The sequence below is a fragment of the Trichosurus vulpecula genome, chromosome 4 (genome assembly GCF_011100635.1).
Source record: "Trichosurus vulpecula isolate mTriVul1 chromosome 4, mTriVul1.pri, whole genome shotgun sequence".
In the NCBI taxonomy this organism is placed as follows: Eukaryota; Metazoa; Chordata; class Mammalia; order Diprotodontia; family Phalangeridae; genus Trichosurus; species Trichosurus vulpecula.
The window spans coordinates 302654636-302674627 of record NC_050576.1 but is presented as its reverse complement, the minus strand read 5'-3'; the positions used below and the strand labels follow the sequence as shown (position 1 = coordinate 302674627).

The 19992-nt window shown below is 41.0% G+C and overlaps 1 protein-coding gene across 1 annotated transcript in view; it reads right to left on the bottom strand.

The window, feature by feature from the left end:
- Positions 1-19992, bottom strand: part of ERICH6B (glutamate rich 6B) — an 83836-nt gene that overhangs the window by 3004 nt on the left and 60840 nt on the right. Inside the window, exons 8-11 of the mRNA XM_036754051.1 lie at positions 14515-14573; positions 8312-8457; positions 2838-2944; positions 2470-2625 (exon numbers count right to left, since the gene is read on the bottom strand). Coding sequence (XP_036609946.1) covers positions 2470-2625; positions 2838-2944; positions 8312-8457; positions 14515-14573 — 468 coding nt within the window. The remainder of the gene's footprint in view (positions 1-2469; positions 2626-2837; positions 2945-8311; positions 8458-14514; positions 14574-19992) is intronic.

Below are 19992 nucleotides of genomic sequence, written 5' to 3'. Positions count from 1 at the left end.
TAGATTTCCTTCACTCATTCCCTTGCCAGGGACCCATCCCTTATAACAAAAAGATTTATTTTAAAAAAAGAATAAAATAAAAGTAAAGGGGGAAAAATCAGCGAAGTGATCAACTTACTGAAAAAATTTGACATTATCTATAATGTTCCACACCTAAGGACCCTAATCTCTGCAAAAGATGGGGGTGGGGAAGTATCTTCTCATATCTTTGATCTGGGACTTTTGGAATGTTACTACAGTCAGTTTTAGTTGCTTCAATTTGTGGTCGGTCAGTCAATCAACTAGCATTTATTAAGTGTCTACTACTTTGCTAAGCATTGGGGATACAAAGAAAGGGACCCCTCCCACCCCTCAAACAACCAATACCTCCTCTCAAGGACCTAACAGTTTAATGGGGTGTGCTGGTAAATGTTTAACAACTGTTGTTCAGTCATGTCCAACTGTTTGTGACCCCATTTGGGGTTTTCTTGGCAAAGGTACCAGAATGGTTTACCATTTTCCTCTCCAGCGCTGTTTACGTACGTATGAGGAAACTGAGGCAAACAGGGTGAAGCGACTTGCCCAGGGTCATGATAGCTAGTAAGTGTCTGAGGCTGGACTTAAACTCAAGTCATTCTGACTCTAGTCCCGGCGCTCTGTCCACTGCACCACCTAGCTGCCCAGTAACTAGCTTTCCAAAAAATAAAAAGTCCACGCTATTAAGTTTAATCTTCGCTATTAACCGTTTCTCTATCACTTTCTTACCTAGACAGTCAACAAAACAATAAATTAACCCCTGGTTTGTCATGTTGAGGATTTTTGAGTTGTAAATGCTTATGCTGAAAACATTAACAGTTGGCTCCCCTGAACCCCCTCTGAGCTGAGACAGTATGCAAACAACTTTGTGCGAATGATATGTACAGGATAAACCAGCAGTAGTTTTAGAAGGAAAGCAGCTAGGTGGCAAAATAGAGAGAGCGCCTGACCTGGAGTCAAGAAGGCCTGAGTTAAAACCTGACCTCAGACAGTTATTAGCCTGCGTGAACCCGGGCAAGTCACTTAACCCTGTTTGCCTCAGTTTCCTCATCTGTAAAATGAGCTAGAGAAGGAAATGGCAAACCATTCCAATATCTCTGCCAAGAAGACCCCAAATAGGGTCACAAAGAGCTAGACATGGCTGAAATGACTGAACAACAACATTTTGGTGCTACCTACCTAGTCAGAGACAATTAAAAGCCTGTTTAAGCCTATCTCAATTATGTCAGATACCTACTAGGGGAGAATCTCCCAGGAAATTTAGGGTGTGGGGATAGGCACAGTAGGGATCACTTAGTTCTTAAACATTTAGCAATAGTGATTCCTACCCCTCCTGAAAAAAAAAAAACCCTCTCAAATCAAAAACCTGAATCCTTTTGCCTTCCCCAAGGAAATTTTTTTAAAATCTAAAAAAAAAATTGTCCATTTTTTGAAACACACAACTCAAAATCCTTTTCAGAGGCTTGAAACTTCATGAATGAATTTGCATTAATACCCCAGCCTGATAAATAGAGGATAAAATCAGAGAAGCAGCAACATGGTTTGTAAATAGTGAGGTGAATATGCAGACCATTGGTGAGTAATATAGATTCCCCAGATAACTTGGAGACAATGTATTCTGTAAGTTCATTCTCAGGAGAATGTAGTTTGCTTTCCTCAAAGATTTGCCCTTTTTTGTCAGGGTTCTTTAGTCATTTTTCTGTTGTGTTTGACTCTTTGTGACCCCATTTGGGGTTCTCTTGGCAAAGATACTGGAGTGGTTTGCAGAACAAATGGAGGCAAACAGGGTTAAGTGACTTGCCCAGGGTCACACAGCTAGTTAAGTGTCTGATGGGGGATTTAAACTCAGGTCTCCCTGACTCCAGGCCTGGTGCTCTATCCACTATGCCACTGAGCCTGTCCCATGACAAGATCTTCACCTATAAAATGAGGGGGGGGCATTAGGCTAGATGGTCTCTAAGTTCCTTTTTTAGCTCTAACACTATGATCAGAAGAAGCAGGATACATCAGCAAGGTTGTTTCTGTGTTTTATTATTGTTATTTTTTTTGCATGGTAGTTCTATGTATATGTGTCATCTTCCCCTCCATGATGGCAGGGACTTCCAACCTTCGTAATTCTATGGTTCTAGGATGGAAGCCCTCTCTCCCCCTGTTATGTTAGCCCAGTTCTCTGAGGCCATCAGAGACTTTGCCAGACATTGGCTTTCTAAACCAATTCTTCCAAAGTTTGCCCCCCAAGATTTCTTTGGAATGACCACCAGGCTGTGGGATTTATGATCCCTATTTGACCATAAAGAAAGAAAAGGCAGCAAGGTAAAAACATATCCAAAGAGGTCATGATTAAGTTAAGAACAGAATCCAGGTTTTCAAAATCTCAGGCTAGGGCACCATCTACTTTTGCCACAGTGCCTCTCTTTGGGCCCCAAGAAAGCTGTTCATACTACCCAAGCTTACCTGATGTTGTCTTCTTTGTCATAGAAGGTAGCATGTCCCAGGTTGTTGATGAGGGCCTGCATGTTTAATTCTTTGTCATCTTTGAAAATCATGTAGGTGAAGGCATCGCTGTCTTCTGCGTGTGAGATAATCAGTGCTATGTTCCCTGACGGATAACTGGGAAACTGTTAAGGCACAATCAGTCAATTTGGCATCTACTTAAAAAAATAAACCTCCCCAGAACACATCCATGAGGAAGCTAGGGTTTAGTAAAAAACATAGATGTGGCCATGCAAGGCTTGCTGTCCCTTGCTAGTGTGCAGCCCCAGGTATGAGCTATACTTGCCAATATGTATCAAAGTTGAACATCCCTGTGTCCAAGCAGATACTAAATCTGACCTGTCCCATCTGGAAAGAAAATGGAGAGCGGCTTAGAGACACAGTCTTTACCCTGAGGACCCTTGTAAAATGTTGGAACACCGGACCCTCGATGAGCCTGGGGAAAAGGGAAAAATCAGTTAACTGAGGAAGATACTAGTCTCTCTGAAGTGCAGTGCCTGAAATTTTGCCCCAAGTTGCTTAAGTTATGATCCAGTTTTCATTCTCTAAACATGCCTTAGATCATGAAACACCATCCTATGCAACTGGCTCTGCCACTAATGATCTGGGTGATCTGTGTACTAGACCAGGAATCAGGAAGAACTGGGTCCAAACCCTGCCATGGATAGGATACTTTCTGTGTGACCCTGGCCAAGTCCCTTAACCTCTGTCTGCCCAAGTTTATTCTGCAAAATATTTGCTCATCTTGAGGGTCCCTTAGAGCTCTAAATCTATGTTCCTATTTGGGCCTCAGTTTCCTGTTCTGTAAAATTAGGGGCCTGGACTCGACGCTAGCAAAGTGTCTAATTCATAGCTTACTTTATACACAGAGGCTGTGTGCCCTGTGGAGTTAGGTTTCAGGACATGAAGGAGATGACTGCTTTGTGTGGAATATTCCACCTTTTTTTGTTGGTGGGGGGAGGGGAGGATGGGAAAGAGAGAAAAGTTGGGATTTCTATGGTGAACACCAGCCCTTTAAATCCGGGGCTAGATTTTCCCCAAAGGCTTCCTACTTTTCAAATCTAGCTGGCCCTCAAATGAACAATGACTATACCATCAATTTCCCTCGTGGTGGCCCTTATCACCTTTCCTCTAGACTAGAGTTTAGACTCCTAGCTGGCCTCTTTGTCTCCAGTCTAATCCACCCTCCATGTAGATGCCAGGTTCTATTCTTGAAGCATAAATTTGGCCATATCACTCACAGCTCATTTTATAGATGAGGAGTTAAGGCAAATGAGGTTGAGCTAGTAAGCATCTAAAGCCAGAGTCGAACTCAGAAAGATGAGTCTTCCTGACTCCGAGCTCAGTGTTTTATCCACTGGGCCACCTAGCTGCCCTCCAGTTTACTTTGGAGGAAGATAAATGATGGTGAACCTGGGAGGGAGAGGAGAGAGGAGAATTGACTTCCGGCCCTTTCTAGGTGCCCTTAAGGAAAGCAGATCATTCCAGATGGCCCCTCTGTATACTGCTCCGGGGAAGGAGAGTCTATGGCCCCATTCTTGGTTCAAGGTGACTGATTCTGTTCGTAAAGACAGCATATGTTTATTATGTGGTGCTTTCTGCCGGCTCAGCAAGAGATCAAAATGATTGTGGATGAAGAAAACAAATGGTATGGTCTTTGATGTGGTGCTCTGCTATTTTTTTTTTGGGTGAGGAAAAGTGAAAGCAGGGATTTGTTGGGGGGAGGGGGAGCCTTCTCCATTTTGAAGATTAGAAATGTATTGCTGCCATTTCTGCCTTTTGTAACCCACGAGGTGTGCGCCATGCCCACTCATAGTGCCTTATACCTCTCACCGAGGTGTGTTACAATGAGCACAGAACTCCGTTCATTCTACTTGGCTACTTCTTTTACACAATCTGGCAGTTATGTGATCCCCAGGGACACTCAAATTCTCTCAGGATCTAAGGGGCAACCCTATTGAGAGGGAATGCTCTCTCCCGACTCACCACTGTAGCTCTTGAGCCCCTACAGATGCGTTTTTATTTATACAATTAGCCACTAACAATAATGACACTTTAAGATCTTAAAATTAACAAGGGAAACTATCAAAACATTAATAAGACAATCTTATGAAGATCTTATAGAGATGAGAAATAATCCTATCTGTTGGTACTTTCTGTCCCTTCCTGTCACTCAGGTTTTTAACCTTGGAGTCATTCTCATCTCATTCTTCCTCGTCATTCATATCTAATCAGGCACCAAAACTTGTCTATTTTACCTCCATAACATCTCTCATATCCATCCTCTGCTCTCTGCTCATACAACTAGTACTCTAGTTCAGGTTCTTATCAAATCTTACCTAGACTATGGCCATAGTCTCTTAAATGGTATTTTGCCTCAAGTCTCTCCCCACTCCAATCCATCTTCTATTCAGCCACTTAAGTGATTTTTCCTAAAGTGCAGGTCTGACCATGTCACACACATTGCCCTCCCTCAACACTAAATAAGCTTCAGGAGGCTCTCTATCACCTCCAGGATCAAATGCAAACTCTTTTGTTTGGCATTGAAAGCCCTTCAAAACCTAGCACTCTCCCTCACTGTTTTTCCAGTCCTCTTATGGCTTTACGCCCAACCATGTACACTTTGATCCAGCGACACTGGCTTCCATGCTATTTCATGAATAAGACCCTCCATCTCTTGGTTCTGGGCATTTTCTTTGGCTGTTCCTTATGCCTTCAGTGCTCTCTCTCTCTCCTCATCTCCACCTCCTGTTTATCTGGTTTCCTCTAAGCCTCAGAAAAAATCCCAATCTTTCTTAATTCTAGTTCCTTCCCTGTGTTAATTATTTCCTATTTATTCTGTATTGTTTCTTATTTACCTGGTATATGGTTTGTTTGTATATATTTTGTTTGCTTGTTGTCTCTCCCATTAGATTCCACTTTATCACTTCAAAGAGCATTAAATATTTTTGTGTATCCTTAGAATTTATTTTGCTTAGGGCTAATCTTCCCTTAATCTACCTTCTTTCAAATTCTCCCTCCCCTCTTCTCTCCTTTCTGTCCTATTTTCCAAGTTGAGTGAAATATATTTCTGTACCCAACTCTGTGTATGTATTTTTTTTTTATCTTTTAACCAGTTCAGACAGTGAGATTTAAATGTCATCCTGCCCTTACCCAAATCTCATCCTTATTTGTAAAGATGTATGTCATAATCGCGTTCTAATTATGTGAGATAATCTTCCCTAACCTTTCTTTCCCTTCCCTTCTCCTCCTCCCCACCCCCTCCAGTTTATTCCTCTTTCTCTAGCTTTCCATTCTTTTTTTAAGATCATCAAGACACCACAGAGCCATTCTAAGGCCTTGAATAATTGGATTCCTTCTAAGATCCCTGATGAGGATACAATTCCAAGGGGACACATGTAAAATCTCTCCATATTAGAATGTAAGCAGTTTATTCTTTTTTAGTCCTTTGTCATTGTTCATCCATGTTTACCTTTTTATAACTCTTCACTCCTTCGTTTGCACTTCAAAATTTCTCTGTAGCTTTGGTCTTTTTATTAGGAATGTTTGGAAGTCCTGTATTTTACTAAAGATCCATTTTCTCCCTCTGTAGGATTATACTCAGTTTTCCTGGGTAAATTATCTCTGGCTATAAGTCCATGCCCTTTGCCTTCTGGAATATCATATTCCAAATTCTCTTCTCCTTCATAGTGAACACCAATAACTCATATGAGGTTCAGATTGTGGCTCTTCATCTTTCTTTCTGGATGCTTACAATATTTGTTCTATGACTTGGAAACTCTGGATTCTGGCTATGATATTCCTGGGAGTTTTCATTTGGATTTTCTTTTAGGAGGTGACCAATGGATTCTTTCTTTTTCCACTTTTCCTTCTGGTTCTAAGAAATCAGAGTAATTTTCTTTTGGGTTTTCTTAAAATAGGATGTCTAGATTCTTTTTATGATCATGGTGTTTGGATCGAATGATGATTCTTATTTTTTTCTCCTTTATATCAGTTATTTTTGCTATGAGATATCTTATATTTTCTTCTATTTTGTCAGCCTTTTGACATTGTTTTCATATTTCTTTTTCCCTCATGGAGTCATTGGCTTCTATTTGGTCTATTCAAATTTGTAGTTGTTTCGTTGCTTTGGCAGGGTTTTATACTTCTTGTCTCAAGCTGTTAATTAGTTCCCTTTCCAATTCTTTCTTCCATAGCTCTCATTTCTTTTCTCTTTTTTTCTTCAACTACTCTCATTTCACTTATTTTAAAAAAACCATTTTAAACTCTTTTTTAATGCTTGCTTCATTTCTTCCAGGAATTCTAGTTGAATTTTTGCCCAGACTCTGTTTTTCTCTGAGGCTTTGCTTGTAGACGGTTTAAAGTCATTCTCTCCTTCAGGTTGTGTATCTTGAGCTGACCTGCTGTCAAAACAGCTCATTATAATGGGGTTCTTTTTTTGTTTTCCCATTCTTCCAGCCTACTTCCTGACTTTAGACTTGATGTTAGGGCTAGACTATACCACTTCTGGAGGAGAGGTTTGGGTTGTTCCTGTTGCTGCTTTCTCGGGGTATCAAGTGTTGTGTTATTTCAGGATCTCAGGGACAGGCTGGGGACCTACAAACTTTCATCACTCCCAAAGTAGTCTGATTCAGGCCAAAGTCTGATTACTGACCCACCTTGGTTTGAGCTCTGCAAATTCCTGACCTGGATTTGAGTTTTAGTAAGAGCAGACTGATGCTACATTCAGCCCATGTCAGCCAGCTGGAAAGCTCTGTTTGCTCAGAGTGGCAGAATTGTAGGTTCCCCCTTTGGTCTTGGTCAGGGATTCCTTGCCTGGTTATTCTTCTGCAGGTTGGGTTAGATGCTGGATATGAGATCCTTCCCTGAGCCTGTGGTCTGAGCCACACCACCACTACTGCTGCTGGCTTCCCTGCTGAACTTCCTCCTTTCTTGGTACATTATCCAGAGTCTCCCTGCTTGAGAATGCCACCTGCCTTTCAGGTCCCCTTCGCAGTCTGACCTGGATCTGTGACCTGGAACAGGGTAGAGGGTAACAAAGCTGCCAGTTCGTACCTGTTCCTGTAAGGGTGCCCTGGTGTGGGTTTGGCAGTGTCCTCATGTCCTGGTGCATGGTCTCTCCTTGGACACTGAATTAAATAATGTGCAGTTTGGCTCGACCCCATTCCCGGTGTCTCTAGAGAGAGCTCTACGTCTGTCTCTCTCTATGCCAAGGTGGTCTGGATAAATGACACTGTGACTTTTTCTGAATTTCTCCGTTAGGATTCAGTCCTGTGTGTTTCCTAGATCTGTTTAGAGGAGTTTTTTGGAAGGGGTGGGGCACTGATTCCTACCTCTCTGCCATCTTTCTCTTTCCTGATTAATTTTTAGAGACCTTCTGTTTTGCTCTATGCTGTATAGGGTCTAAGCTCCCAGACCCTATCACCTCAATGGTGATGTGACAGCTGCCACAAGTAGACCCTTCATCTGAAAATGCAATGCATCAAAGCCAGGTCCCCAATGACTCTGAGCCTTTGACTGGAGGATGTATCTCAGCACTCATCAGGCTGCCAATGACAGCTGGACTGTGGAGTCAAGGGAGGCCACGTAGGTCTCTATCTCTGACTGCATCTGTCCACACCCTCCTGTTCTCTGCTTGGCTGTACCAGTAAACCATTTTTACCTATCCAAGTGTCTCTACTTCACCAACTTCAGCCTTAAACTTGTGCTGGTTTTTACCATTCCCTGATAAGTGTGTACAGAGTTCTGCCTCTGGCAGATTAACCTGTGCAAACAATGAAGGAATTACAATATTATTGCCTACCTTAGTAACCTCTTCTAACCACTCTTCATCCATTACCACCAATTCGTGGACAGAAGGAACAGGAGATTCCTCTGGAACATGGATTATACGATACTCTTCTATATTTATCACATTTCTGTCCTCTACTGAAGGTGTTTTGATGGGTTCTGTTATGATGGAGGAAGGACAAGACTTAGTGAAACTTTCATAGGCTTAGAAAAAGGGAGCAGCATGATGGAAAAGGCTATCCACATCCAGAGAAAGAATTATGGAATCTGAATGCAGATTGAAGCAAACTATTTGTGTTCTCTCTCTTTTCCAAAAATTTAAATTAATTTTATTTTTTGGTTTTGTTACATCTTTCTCATGGTTCATTTCATTGGTTATAATTCTTCTTTACAACTTGATTATTGGGAAAATAAGTTTAATGTGAAGGAGGGGGGAGGAGGGAGGAGAGGCTGGGGAGAAAATTTGGAACTCAGAAACTTGTGGAACTGAGTGTTGTAGACTAAAAAAAATTAATTAATTAATTAAAAAAAAGCAAAAAGGAGCAGGATCCCTCAGCCAGTACTTTCTAAGCTCATCCATTTGGAGCTGGAATGGACTTCAGAGGTCATCTAGGTCCATCCCCTCATTTTGTAGCCAAGGAAACTGAGGTGCAGATTAAGTGACTTGAACAGAGTTACACAGTTAACAAATGCCTAAGATAAGATTTGAACCCACATCCCTTGACTCCTTAAAGCTTTTCCATGCACTGTATTTCTTCTAAGTCACCTATCTGAGATCCTGATCAGTGGCAATTTGAGGCTTAAGGAGAATTCAAGGGCCTTATTTGTTTTCAGGGTAGGTTTGAGTTTATTTGTTACAGTTACTTGGCATTGATTTCCAATGCAAAAAAAATCAGAACAATTATTTCTTTAATATTTTGTTGATGCTGTCTTTTTTTATACTACTTCCATCATCTCCATTCTCTATGTTCAATTTCCCCTTATTTTGGCTGCTTCCCTTCTGGCTACAGACATACTCCTGTTCTCCCTAAAACCCTTACTTCATTCATTCATCCCCACTAGATATAGCCCTCTGTCTCTCCTTCCTTTCGTGGCTAAAGTCCTTGAGAAAGCTACCCAAACTCTCTTCTCACTCCTTTCTAAACCCTCTGCCTTCTGGCTCAATTAAACTTGTTGTTAATGATCTAGATGAGTAATTAATAGTTAATTAGCTAATGATGAGTTGCTGATGATCTCTTAATTGCAAAATCTAATGGCTTTTTCTTGATCTTCATCCTCTTTGACCTCTCCACAGCCTTTGACCCTGTTAATCACCTCCCTTCTCCTCGGTACTTTTTTCTCCCCTAGGCTTTAGTGATACTCTCTTCTTTCCTGGTTATTTTACCTTTCTGACTTCTTTTCATTCTTCTTTACTGAATCTTTATCCAGGTCATACCCACTAACGTAGATGTCCTCCAAATGAATGTCCTGGGTCTTCTCTTTTCCCTCTATATGATCTAGCTTGGTATTCTCATCAGCTCTTGTAGATTAAATCATCATCCCAATACAGATAATCCTCAGATCTATTTATCCATCCCTAACATTTCTCCTGATCTCCAGTCTCACATCACCAGTTGCCTGAGGTCTATCTCCAGTCATCCTGATCTTCATCTGGCCACTGGACCCAGATGGCTCCAGAGGAAAAAGTGAGGCTGATGATTTTGCATAGCCATCTCTCACTTAAATCCAATTTACTCGTATGTCACTGCATCACCTTCCTGATGTCATGGTCCTTTTTGAGAACAAAGGACGAACAACAGCGTCAACAACAGCCGTCTATCGGATGTCTCCAACTGGATGTCCCATAGAAACCTCGGACTCAACCTGTCCAAAGCAGAGCTCGTCATCTTTCCCTCTGTACCTTCCCCTCGCATATAGATTCCCTTCTTTCCACCCACATAGCTGCTACCTTCATGCAGGCCTTCATCTCCTCACTCCTGGACTATTGTGATAGCCTGTGGTTGGTCTCTCTAACTCAACTTTCTCTCCGCTGGTATGCTGTCTGTCTCTCCTAACCTCTGCCTCCCGGCTTCCCTGGCTTCTTTCAAGACTTGTCTGAAATCTCACCTTGTGCAACAGGCTTTTTTCAGCAGCCTCCCCCTCCTTTCACTCCTCTGAGTGCCTTTCCTCTCAGATTACTTTCCATTTACTCTGTACATGTTTTGAATGTACCCACTTCTTTGTGGTTGTCTTTCCCATTAGAATGGGAGCTTGTTGAGGACTAGGGCCATGTTTTCACCCCTTAATCTCCAGTGCTTAGCACATAGTAAGAGCTTAATAAATGCTTGTTGACTGTCACTTCCTGAAGACTATCCTTTGTAACAAATAAAAGTACATTCAAACAAAACAAATTGACACAGGCTATGTCCATAAATGACAGCAATAATTACAATATATAATATAATATATACAATATAATGTAATGATATTATACAATTATGTATAATATAAAATACAATATGATAAATTATATAAGATAATAATAAAATGTAATATATTTACACATAATAATATATAATACATATTGATCTTATCATCAATATTCACCCATCTCCTGCCTCCCCACCTCTCACCTAAGAACATTGCTGTTGAGGGTACCACTATCTTCCCAGTCATCTGTGTTGGCAACCTAGGTGTCATCCTTGAATTCTTACTCTCTCCTACTTCCCATATCCAATCTGTGATAAGGGCCATCAATTTTACCTTTGTAACATTTTTCATGGATGTCCCCTTTGCTTCTCTGATGCTTGATTCCACCTTGGTTGAGCTCTTATCACCTCACTCTTGGACTATTGCAAAATCCATAGGTTGATCTATCTGCCTCAAGTCTCTTACCACTCCAGTTCATTCTCCACTCAGTGACCAAAGCGGTCTTCCTAAAGAGCAGGTCTGACGGTGTCACACCCTGCCACTGTTCTCCCCCCACCCCCCCAATTCAATAAACTTCAGTGGCTCCCAAATCACCTCCAGGATCAAATATAAAATTCTTTCATTGGCATTCAAAGCTCTTCATAACCTTCCCCTTCCTACTTTTAGGATCTTCTTATGTCTTACAGTCTCCTACAAATTCTTTAATCCTTATGGTTCCTTGCACAAGACACTCTATTTTTCAGTTTTGGTCGTTTTCACTGACTCTCTCTCATGCCTAGAATGCTCTCTTCCTCATCTCTGCCTCCTGGCTTCCTTCAGGTCCCAGGTAAAATCCCACCTTCCAACAGGAAGCCTTTCCTGCTCTCCATCGTTCTACAGAAAATGATTTATTCTTCTTTCCATTGACTATCTTGAATTTATTCTATATATAGCATGTCTGCATGCATGTTATCTCCCTCATTAGACTGTGAGCTCCTTGAAGGAAGGACTGTCTTTTGCCTTTCTTTGTATCCTCAGTGCTTAATACAGTGCCTGATAGATGGTAGGTGCTTTATAAATCCTTATTGACTGACTAAAATATATATTTTTATTTTTAAGAAATAAAATCATATAAATAGAGAAAAATTATAAAAAGACTATTTCTACTTCTAATAAATAAACTAATGCTTGTTTAGGTGCTTTCCAGTGTGGAACGCTAGCTAGAAACCAGATCACTGTGCCAGATCATGTGGGAAGGGATTGAGACGTGGTCAAGACACCAATTTCACTGCTCTGTTTCCTTTACTTTTAAAGTAATTAAAGGTTCCAGCCTAGACTTTTTTCCCTCATAACTTCAAAACAGACGTCAGACAAAACTTTTACTTCACGGGACTCGACAGGTAAAAATTCAGCAGAAAATATGGCAAAGTGAGGGGATGACTGATTATTCTCTGTGAATGAATGAAGGAAAGAATGAAATGTTGTGGGTACAAAATACAGAAATGAAGATAGTCCCTGACTTCAAGGAGCTTAGAATCTCAGAGTGTTCTTCTTTCCTTGTATTCCCAGGGCTAAGCACAGTACCTGGCACACTTAATAAGTGCTTGTTTACTGACATATTTGTAAAACTGATTTTTTTTGTATCCAAGTTTAGGATTTCATATTTCTCCTTATGAAATTTTATTGGTTCTAGCTTTTAAAGACGGTAGGACATGCCTTGCCAAATCCCAGCTCTCAATCAGTACTACCATTTACTTTCTAAATGTCTACTTGCTTGTTGCTGGATGGTACTAGAGGAAGTCATGCAACTGAGCTGACTAGATTCACTACAAATTTACATTCTCCAATATCAACTGGGCACTTGCTGTATGTAGCAAGGCAATCTTTTTACTCCTCTAATTGATTCACTCTTATACTCCCTACTGCAGCTGTTCCAAAATTACTCTCTAAGCCTCCCACACCATTTTCTTCCTCAACCCTCACAGCTGAGTATTTCACCTTCTACTTTATTAAAAAAAGAGAGGCCATTCTCTGTGTGCTCCCTCTTTTGCTCATCTCAGATCCCTTTAATATCACTTACCATTATTTCCCTCCTTTACTCCAACCTCTGATAAAATCATGGGCCCTTCCTCACTAATGCCAACCTTTCTATGTGTAGTCTTGGTCACATCACTGCCCGACTCTTCCTACAGATTGCTTCCAAAATCATATCCTCTCTCTAACTTTCCACCTCTTCCTAGAGGTTTATGTGCTGATACAAATATATCCAACCCTTAAAAAAACCTACTCAGTTTTATTTTAGTCAAATGACTCTTAGATCCTGGACCTTTGTCCTAACTCCAGACCTGCATCATAAACTACCTGTTGGACATTTTGAATTGGATTCTTTCATGGTATTAACCCATCTCTCCTCCCTTTCACAACCAAACTTGAAAAAGCTGTCTATTCTCATTTCCTCCATTTCTTCTCTCATTCACTTCTCAGACCCTTGTCATCTGGTTTCCTATTTTATCATTCAACTTAAGTTAATGATAATCACTAACATTTATATAGCTCTTACTATGTGCCAGGCACTGCGCTAAGCATTTGAACTTTACAACAACCTTGGGAGGTAGGTGTTATTATAATCCTCATTTTATAGATGAGAGGAAACTAAGGCAAATAGAGGTCAAATGACTTGCCCAGGGTCACACAGATTGTAAGTGTCTAAGACTGGATTTGAACTGAGGTCTTCCCAAGTCCAGGACCAGTGCTCTATGAACTATGCCGCTACTTAGCTCCTCAAAGTAAACACTCATCTTTTAACTGCCAAATCTGGTGTCTGTTTTCTGGTGCTCATCTTCTTAAACTCTTCTCAACATTTGACACTGGTGACCACCCTCTCCTCCTGGATACTTTTTCTCTCTAGGTTTTTGTGGTCCTGCTTTATCTTGGTTCTACTCTGACTTGTCTATCCACTTGTTTTTAATTGCCCATATCAACGTATCTCCAAGGCTCTGTCCTGGGCCATGCCTTTTTTCTTTACACACTCCCTTGGTGTCTTCATCAGTTTCCCCATGGGTTCAGTTATTATCTCTACACAAATGATTCTCTGATCTCTCTATCTAGTCCTAGTGTCTCTCCTAAGATCCAGCTCCACGTGATCAACTGATGATCATTTTGAACTGGATGTCCTGTGGATGTCTCAAACCCAACATGTCTAAAATAGAAAATTCATTTATATTTTCCCCTGAATCTATTCCTCTTCCAGACTTCCCTATTTCTGGTGAAGATACCACCATCCTTCCTCGGAGGCATTCTTTACTCTTCACTTACCCTCACTGCATAGATCCAGTTGTTTGCCAAACCATGTCAAATCTACTTGCATGGCCTCCCTGACGTCAGTCTCTTTCTCTCTATGCATGGGGCCACCACTGTAGGTTGGTCCCTCTTTACCTTTTGCTCAGACCTCTTAATCGTGCTCCCTGCCTCAAGCCTCTCCTCTCTCCAATCCAAGCTCCACACAACTGCTAAAGGGATTTTCCTAAAGACCAAGTCTGACCATGTTGCTGATCGATTGACTGATAAATCACCAACATCCATAGTCTACTAACAAAGCTCTTTTCACCTACCTGCAACTTCACCCTGTTGACATGATTCCCAGGGGCTGGCTGCTCTCTCCTGGTATGAGCATGCCTGCAGCTCCATATAGTTAGTTCTTTGTTTATTTGCTAGTATCCTTGACAGCCAAAGCTAGAGAGCTTTGTTTACAGGGGCCAGTTCCACCAAACCCCTTACATGCCTTGGGTGTGCCAGGCTCTATTTACTTAGAAAAGCAGAACTACTCACTTCTTTTCTTCAGAATCCGTCTAAAAACATCCTTGTATCTTTCAAAATTGGTTTTAAACCTAAAAGAAACATATGCAGGTTTAAAAAAATGCTGATTAAATTGGTGTTAATATTTTATAGCACATAGCCCAGACATTCTGAGAATAAAGTGAAAAGCTTCACAACCCTAGAGATTATCTTTCTATACATTAGTGTCCTTAGATAAATGAAAGTATGGCTTTCTTTCTTCCTATTTCTTTCTTTTTCTCTCTTTTTTCTTCTTTCTCTTTTCCTCCCTTCCTTCCTTTCTCTTCCTCCTTTCCTTTCTCCCTTCCCTCCCTCCTTCCTTCCTTTCTCTTCCTCTTTTCCTTTCTCACTTCCCTCCCTCCCTCCCTCCTTTCCTTCCTTCCTTCCTTCCTTCCTTCCTTTCTTTCTTTTTCTTTCTTTTCTCCCAAAACTGTAAATAGGCAACTGTTATTAATATCTTTAATAATGGAATAAAAATTTATGATATGAAAGGATTAAGATTAGGAAAAAAGTTCTGTTTTTGATGACCTTCATTACAGATATAAAATAAACACTTTGGATTTAGATACATTATTTTGTAAAGTTACCAGGTCAATAGAGTGGAGAGTATGAAAGTTGGAAAAGAACTCTCATCTAGGAACTAGTCATACAAGAGAGGGCCATTATTGAGAAAATGAGACTAGAAATGTGAATTGGAAAAAATAAACCACTGAAAGTAAAGCAAGCTCCCCATTATCCAGGGCCAGACAATGTCATGGATTATCCTAAGGCTCTCTCTCTCTCTCTCTCCTCTCTCTCTCTCTCTCTCTCTCTCTCTCTCTTTCTCTCTCTCTTAAATTTTGCTTTATCCTTTTGAAATTTTTCTCATTTCACTGGCACCTGCAGCAGAAAGTAGGTCAAGAAGGGCCTTGAAATGCAAATGAATCCATTAATGTTTTTTATTGGAAATTCTGATAAAAAGTATGGTGTAGGATCAGGTTTAAACAGTGGCTAAAATAGGGTTCTGAGGTTCTCTCTGGGTTTGAGTTGTTCATTCCTGTTATTACAATAGCAAGGTATATAATCCAGCCAAGCTGAATGATGAGGGAGCAGCAGCTGCTGCCAATATCACCAGTGGAGGCGTCCGAGTTTCTTCCATGCTGAGGCTGTCTGCAGCTAGCACACGGAAGCTGGGAGAAGCAGGGTTTCTGCTGAAGATGTTTGGAACCTAGGCCTCATGCTGTATATAGGGCCATATATAGGATGAGAGAGCTGAGTAACTCTCCCTTGGTGTCCTCAGTGCTGGAGGATTCTCTGGGGGTCTCGTGCTCTGCTGCAGAGTTGCCTAAGGGACTTGGACAGAATGCCAAAGGAATTTAGCCATGATAAATTTGTGTGGCAAGGTCAGAAGAGCTATCTCCTTGACAGCAGCATCAGAACCCTTCTGTCTCCTTTACTTTGAGTCCATGTTAGAGATATGAGACCAGTCCCCAGAACCTGGATAACTGGTGGTTGAACTAAAACAAAAACAAATCTGCAAATGCAAGATGCCAAGAAAATATTTAATTTGCTAAGAAACAATCCTATTTTTAAGAAAAGTCACACAAAATAAATAACATAGGATGTTGTTGTTCGTCCTTCATTCCTGAAGAGGACCAATGACATCACAAGGGTGAAGTCTCGACTTGCAATGAATTGGATTTAAGTGAGGCAGGGCTGTGCAGTCATCAGCCTCACTCCTCCACAGTCATTGGAATCCAGTGCCAAGACATAAGTCAAGATGACTGGCAGTGGCCCCCTCATTCTTTAGAGAAGAGATGAGACCATCTTATAAAAGTGAATGTTGAAAGCTAGCTATACATGTAATTGGAAAAAATAAAATACTATTAAGTAGGGAAAAAAGAGAAGAGATAAGACCTAGAAAGATTATGACTTGTGCAGAGTCATATAATTAATAAGTGGCAAGGCTGGGACTGGAATTCTTGTCCCCTGACTCCAAATTTAACACCCTTCTCCTGCTGTATGACTCTGCCTCAGTACCCTCCATTGAAGGGCAAACAGGATGGAAGAGAATTAGAAAGCACATGAAAAGTAATTAAGAGAATTGGATATATTTAGCCTAGAGGAGAGAACACTGGGGAGAGACATGAATTCAGTCATCATGTATCTTAAGGGCTGTCACATATAAGAAAGATTAGATTTATTTCCGCTTGGTCACAGATGACATAGTGTATAGAGTGCCAAGACTTAATTAAGGCAGGAAGACTCATTTTCATGAGTTCAAATCTGGCCTCAGACATTTACTAGTTGTGTGACCTTGGACAAGTCACTTAACTCTGCCTCAGTTCCTCATCTGCAAAATGTGCTGGAGAAGGAAATAGCAAACTACTTCTGTATCTTTGCCAAGAAAACCCCAAATGGGGTCACAAAGAGTCAGACACGAGTGAACAACAAAACCTAGAAATGACTGAACAACAAAAGCTAGATGGCAGAATGAAGATCAATGGGTAGAAATTTCTAAGAGTCAGATTTTGGCTTTAACATTTTTTTAATAATTAGAGCTATTCAAATGTTGGCCAGGCTGCTTTGGGACCCAGTGAGTGCTCTCTTAATGGAGGTCTTCAAGTGGAGACTTATATGGTAACTTGTCAGGGATGTCACAGTAAATTCCCATTCAGGCTGGGGTTGGATAAGGTGACCTTTGAAATCCCTCTCAGCTATGAATTTTTGTGAATCTATGATTCTTTGAAGACCATGCCTCTAGATTTCGCAGCCTTTCTCAGTGCTTTTGAAAAAGAGATTCTCTGTAAATGGACCTAAATGGGGATGAGGGGAGGTCCAGTGATGACCCATATTTAAGTTTGAAGTTTGTATTACTTTAAGAAAGATTAATAGTTGAATTCGTCATAACCTTAGAAAGCTAATAGCCTGTACTAGAAAATGATTGCATCCTCTGTATTAGTTTACCTTGCTAAGAACGCTAATCTTTTTCACTGGTGCTTCATGGTCAACAAAGGAAGACCATAGAAAGGAAGGATTCTTGGCTCCCCATCTCCATGAACATTATTTATTTTATTTGTAATTACTTTCCTTGGGACTAAAATAATTTCCTGGGCTGCCATCCTATATAGAAAAATGTGTGTGGAGGGAAGATGACCATATGCAGAGAGCAAGGGAGAGGAAGACATAGCATCAGGAGCTAATGGGAGCAAGTCGAATGGGGTGGCTCTGATTTGATTGAAGAGGATGCAGAGGTTGAGGTTCATGCGATGCAGGCTGAGGTAGTAGATTGATGCTGAACTCTGGGTTAGGAAGATTGGGGTTCAAACCCCAACTCAGAGATGCTAGTAAGCAACCCCAGTCTTCCTGACCTGTGTGACTCTGAGCAAACCATTTTAACCTCACCATGCCTCAGCTTCCCTATTTGTAAAATGGGGATAATAGCATCTTCCTTCCAGGGTTGTTGTGAGACTCAAATGAGATAATATAAAGTACTTTTTGAAACTTAAATTGCTGGCTAATCCCAGCTATCACTGTCTATAGTAAAAAGAATGATAAATACCAGAGTATGTTTTCTAACATTTTCATCCAGGAAAAATGGTGAAAATGAGTACTAAGGGCAATGTTGATGGAAAAATGGAGGCGGTGGCATAAATAAAGTTGGAAGCAGGAGTCAGTATATGTATATATAGAAAGGGGGAGGGTAATCCCACCCTTGCCTTGTTGGCAAGTGAAATAATAGTGGTGCCTTTTATTTACACTATTCCGCCACCCCCTTCTGTTTGAATGCTCCTGTGGACTGTGGGGAAGTACTCTCCTGCTAGTCATTTTGTGAGTCATATCCAACTCTCTGTGAGTTTTGGGGGATTTTCTTGCCAGAGATACTTGAGTGGTTTGCCATTTCCTTCTCCAGCTCATTTTACAGATGAGGAAACTGAGGCAAACAGGATTAAATGACTTGCTGAGGGTCACATAGCTAGTAAGTGTTTGAGGCTGGATTTGAACTCAGGAAGATGAGTCTTCCTGATTCCAGGCTCAGCGCTCTATGCTTTATGGTGCCACCTAGCTGCCCTTCTCCTGCTTATGGACTCCATATTGTGCTCCTGCTAAGGGGCCCATTTCTTAGCTGTTACTTCTAGCCTCCTTCTTACCTTCTAAACCTATGACCGAGTTTGTCAATTAGTAAGCAGCAAAATGGACTAATTTAATTTTTGTTTTCTTCTCTAAAGTTTCAACAAATTTGAAAAATGTCTGAAAGACATCCAAAAAAGTTTTTTTTTAAAAAAAGGAAAAAAAAACTCTAAAAAAGTCTTGGATACCAAACAGGTAACTCACTGACTCCTGAATAATTAAGAGTTACCTGGGCTTTATGGGGAGTCAACAATATTCCTACAGGGGAACGCTAATTGAAAGTGGAAGGGGCTGTGTTACTGGCTTTTTGCATGGTTAGGTGAATCAGAAGAAGACTACCTCTATCTGTATATATGTTATTAGGTTGGGGTTGAGGAAGCTGTGAAAGGGGAACCACTGGCTCAAAGCTAGAAAGGACCACAGGCTTCATCTAGTTCAACCCTCTCATCTTATAGATGAGAAGAAAAGTGAGGTCAGGTCAGTTGTTTTCCCCCCAGGTAGTCAGGGGCAGAGCACCTTCCAGCCCTTAAATTAAATTCACCCAAACCTCTGGAAGGTCCAACCCCAAGAATAATTTTCACCTGGGAGGGCTGCCCTTATTAAAAGCAAATTGAAGAGCTGTGAATGTAGTTAATAAGGTGAACAATTAATAAGATGAAACGATACCCTGAAAATGTGAACACAGCCACTGTCACCTCCATTTGCCTCAGTATCTATATCTTATTGAGTCTTGCTCTAATTTAAATCTAAATTTAATTTTTCTCAATCCCTCTCTATTTTTCTCTTTTTCTCTTTTATTATGCTTTCCCACCTCCCCTTTCTCCATACAATACAGAGTGCTACCACATACTTCTGCCTTCCCCACAGACTGTAGGAATTTCCAGCAGAGATTATAAAAACAGCTGACATTCACATAAGCGCTTTATTATTTATGCCCCATTACACTCATTCTCTCATTGGATCCTCACAACAGACATAGTTACGGAGCTAGTGTCACAGGTGGGATTTGAACCCCAGGTCTCTCCTGATTCCAAAGCTGATTTATCCCCCCCAAACTCCACACTACTTTAGAAAAAGGAGTGTGGGGAAGCCACAACGGAGATTCCCTTGTTGTCAAGGAACAGCATGGGAAACCCTTTGCCTGCCCCCAAGACACATACACATGAATGTACACCCTTCTTCCCTTGAGGCAAATGATAATTTCTTTTGGGACATCTCCTTTTCCACCTTTCTTCTCCCCCTCCTAACCCATCTTAACCAGATATGATTTGGAAATATTTGCCGTTGGAGTGAGGCAGAAGCAATATTGTCATCAGAGCAGACTGCACCTGGGCAGGAAGAGGAAATAGTTGAAGAGTTTGG